The sequence below is a fragment of the Apteryx rowi genome, unplaced genomic scaffold (assembly GCF_003343035.1).
Source record: "Apteryx rowi isolate R43461 unplaced genomic scaffold, aptRow1 scaffold_1633, whole genome shotgun sequence".
NCBI lineage: Eukaryota > Metazoa > Chordata > Aves > Apterygiformes > Apterygidae > Apteryx > Apteryx rowi.
The window spans coordinates 20,138-23,777 of record NW_020447901.1 but is presented as its reverse complement, the minus strand read 5'-3'; the positions used below and the strand labels follow the sequence as shown (position 1 = coordinate 23,777).

General features: G+C 50.7%; 2 protein-coding genes across 2 annotated transcripts; one reads left to right on the top strand and one right to left on the bottom strand.

Annotated features, from left to right (window-relative positions):
• The first annotated feature begins 461 nt into the window (after positions 1–461).
• Positions 462–896, top strand: LOC112963197 (claw keratin-like). Its single transcript, XM_026060025.1, has one exon. The coding sequence runs from the start codon at positions 462–464 to the stop codon at positions 894–896; it is 435 nt and encodes a 144-aa protein (XP_025915810.1).
• Positions 897–2,806: 1,910 nt separating this feature from the next.
• On the bottom strand, positions 2,807–3,214 carry LOC112963196 (mucin-2-like). The gene has a single exon (XM_026060024.1). The coding sequence runs from the start codon at positions 3,212–3,214 to the stop codon at positions 2,807–2,809; it is 408 nt and encodes a 135-aa protein (XP_025915809.1).
• Positions 3,215–3,640: the final 426 nt, after the last annotated feature.

Genomic DNA, 3,640 nt, shown 5'->3' with positions numbered 1-3,640 from the left:
TCTGCCTCCTTCCTTTCTCAGCACTGACTTCTCTGGTGTATTGCTTGCTGTGTGCCCCACCACCGCTTTAGATAATGTCACCGTTTTGGATGGGGTGGTGCTCCTGGAGAGCTACGGGAAGGAGGGCTGCTGGAAGTCCCAGGGCTTAGATGCAATGTGTTGAGCGGAGCGGTGCAGCCACCTCTTCTGGGTGCTCTGGGACTTTCCCTCTGGGTTGGATGAGGGTGCTTTTCCTCTCTCCTCTGTGCTAGTTTGTAGCTGGGAGCGCTCAAGGAGGGAAAGTGGTCTCCAGGGGCACGTCCAGTGTGGCGCCTGCTGTTGCTGTGGCTGCCCGAGATGCGCCAGAGCCTCTCGTGGTGCCCATGGGCACAATCCGCGAGCAGCGCGAGGCATTAGTGCTCCGGCGTTGCGCTGAGCCCGGGCTCTGCCTTGTCTCGCAGCTTCCCCTGCCAAGCCGAAGGATGTCCTGCTCCGCCTTGTCCGCCTTGTCTCCCTACGGGGTGGCCGCCCCGGCCCCGGTGGCTGATGCCTACAACGAGCCCTGCGTGCAGCAGTGCCCTGACTCCACCGTGGTGATCCAGCCCCCGCCCACAGTGCTMACCTTACCTGGACCCATCCTCAGCTCCTTCCCGCAGCACAGCAGCGTCAGCTCGGTGGGAGCCCCTGTTGTTGGAGGGGGCTACGGTGGCACCTTTGGAGGCTTTGGAGGCCTTGGAGGTGGCTTTGGAGGCCTTGGAGGCGGCTCTGGAGGCCTTGGGGGCTTTGGAGGCCTTGGAGGCTTTGGGGGTTCCRGCCGCCTTGGTGGCTTYGGGGGCTCTGGGGGCTTTGGGAGCTGTGGTTCCAGGGGCCTGGGCCTTGGCCGCCGCTACCTCGGCGGCAGCTGCGGACCCTGCTAAGCCCCAGATACCTGAGGAGTTCAGTATCTACCCCAGGTCTTCAGAAATAGCTGCTAGTTTCTTCTGTCAGCAGATGCAGAAGAAAGCTTTCATCCCCTACTTATGCTGTGCTAAAACATCTACTGTTAAACACTGATATTTGCTTCTTGACACAGAATAGTTTTGCAGATCTGCAGCTGTAGGCTTTAGCTCACTCAGGAGTAATATCTGTGGGAAGCTTGTTTCATTCTGGAGTTTCCAGGCATGCCTCTTGTTTGTGTTTAACTCTGAAATCTTCTCCTCTTTGCGATACAGCAAAGCTGTGGTCATGCTCGGACGAGTTTCCTCTGCTCTGCGCTGCTCTAGTGCTCCTGCACTACCAAAGGGGGAATGTTGCGGGTGAAACACTGCATTGGGATTTGTCTCAAGCCTTGTAATTTTCAGACTTCCAGTTGTTTTTTTCTGCATTATTTTGTTTCCTTCTGTCAGTGTCTATGCCATTTTCCATCCACATTAAAGAATCCTCATTTCATGAACAACTTTTTTTTTAGAGTTTGCTCTTCTCATTCTTCACTATGGTGACATACACGTCTATGACTAAGCAATGGTGTTAAATGTCATATGGCAAATGGGCTGTCTTAAAAAGTTTTCTGGAAGTTCTGAATGTCTCATATAAAATACTTCTGAAATGCAGTATAGGAAAGTTGCTACCGAACTGCTACCTTCTTTACAAGAGACAGCTTTCAAAGGTAAGACATCAGTGTATTTTTTGTTGCTCCATATTAGAATTAAAATTAATCAAGTGGAATCTTTCCTGGAAGGATGTCTTCCCCATTTATACTTTGGAAAAAGAATAGAGGTTTTTACATTTAAAGGAAGAGAATATAGAGGAAATAAATTTGGTTATCCTATGCCCAGGAAGGAAAGGATGAAGGAAAACTTACAACAGGACCCAACATGATGTTTCTTTTATGCCCCCACTAATGGCTGAAGGAGCCTGGCACAGCCTCATCCCTGCTTGACCTGCACAAGGGACCTTGCACCAAGCAATGCCTCCCCCAGATCCTCTGCCCCCTGCTGCCTGGCAGTTGCTTGTGTCTTGCTTTGGAACAAAGTGCTGGGAGGATGCTCTGTCCCAAGACAGACATGGCAAATTTGGGCTGGAGCCCTTCCCGAGCTGCCACGGGCACCGCAGTTACAGCGGTTACTGCCTGGGACTTAGGTTACTCCTGGGTGGTGTCAACTGTTCAGCACACATCTAACAGGACTTTGAAAACAGGTGAGTTCATAGTGATTGTGTAGAAGAGTATTCCTGGGATTCTGCAACATTTGGGCGCAAAGCAGCATGGAATGCCTACGACTGTGGGTGAATATACTTTAAATCTAGCTGAAAGGTGAAAGAAGAAAGAAATGATTACATGGTAAAGAAAACCAAAAGACGCTCTATAGAACAGAAAATTTATTTGGAATGAGACAGCTTTTCTACAGTTCTGGAACAAAATGGTACAGAATATAAAGACTATCTTTCCAGGGATTCAACGGGGCACTGGCTAACCACCAGGGTCAAAGTGATGCAGTCTGTAAAAAATGTTGCTCTCCTCTGGTGCAGTTGTGTGCAATTTCTAGCATCCTAAGTCACCTCTCTAAATCAGTGTCAAAGTYAATACTATAACCGGAACAAGACAAAGCACAATGCAAGCAGATGACTAAACTGGAAAGCCAGTAGATAACAAGTCTAACAAAGGCAAAACGAGAAAATGCACACATGAGCCTGCCTGTGAAAGGTGCTGGGCATTCGCAGTTCTCATTCTCTTCAGCTGGAGCTGGGCGACACCCAGCGCTCGGGCTCCCACCTCCCAGCTCCACCCTCAATTTGCAACTTGAGCTTCCTTGACTACTTTAAATTGACTCTGTGCATGAAGAGCCTAAGCTTAATATGTCCACCGTTTCCCAGAGCGGTATGAGTTGCATGGATGTGTCCATTGGGAAGAGTAGGTGTATGAGTATTTTGGGGCATATCGAGGCTCGGATYGTGAGATGACCTGGGGGGTGAGTTTCTCGACGGTCGATTCCAGCTGCCTGGTGACCTCGGTGGCAAGTGGGGCTGTGGCAGGAGGCTCTGCCAGCGCTGCCTCGGGTGGCTCTGAGGTTCCCACCATGGTCTGCTGTGGGTAGGTGGTGAGGACGGGCCCTGGGAAGGTGACTATAACAGGCGGTGGGTAGATGATCACCCGTGAGTCAGGGCAGGCCACCACACAGGGCTCGTTGCTGCTGGTGGCCAGGGGCTGGGGACACTTCACCTCGCAGGGGCTGATGGATGCCAGCTGCTCCGAAGCCATCGCTTGGCTGGGGGGGAATGCCTGGAATTTATTTGCAGAATAAGCAAAATGAGCCAGGTATGAGGACTTCTAAGCTCAACTCCAACAGATCTTTAGACAGAGCAAGAATTTGAATAAAGGCAGCAGCCCTACACCTCTCCCTTTTGCTTGGCTTATATCTATTTTTCTTTTCTAATCAGTTGCTTTAAGTCTTTTTTGTTCATTTTACCCCTCTTCCTCTGGGAGCAAAGAGCCACCCCTTTCCTTGTGAGTTGCCTCCAAAACAGGTATCTGCTCTAAAACCTCTGAGCCCTCTGTAATATTTCCTGGAGACAAAGACAAGCTCAAGCTTGTTCTGACAGAGTCTTTTCTCCTCCCACGTGCAGCTTCTCAAGGCAGCACCTGCAATCTGCATCTTGCAGGCAGGGTGCGTGGGAGAGGGAGGAA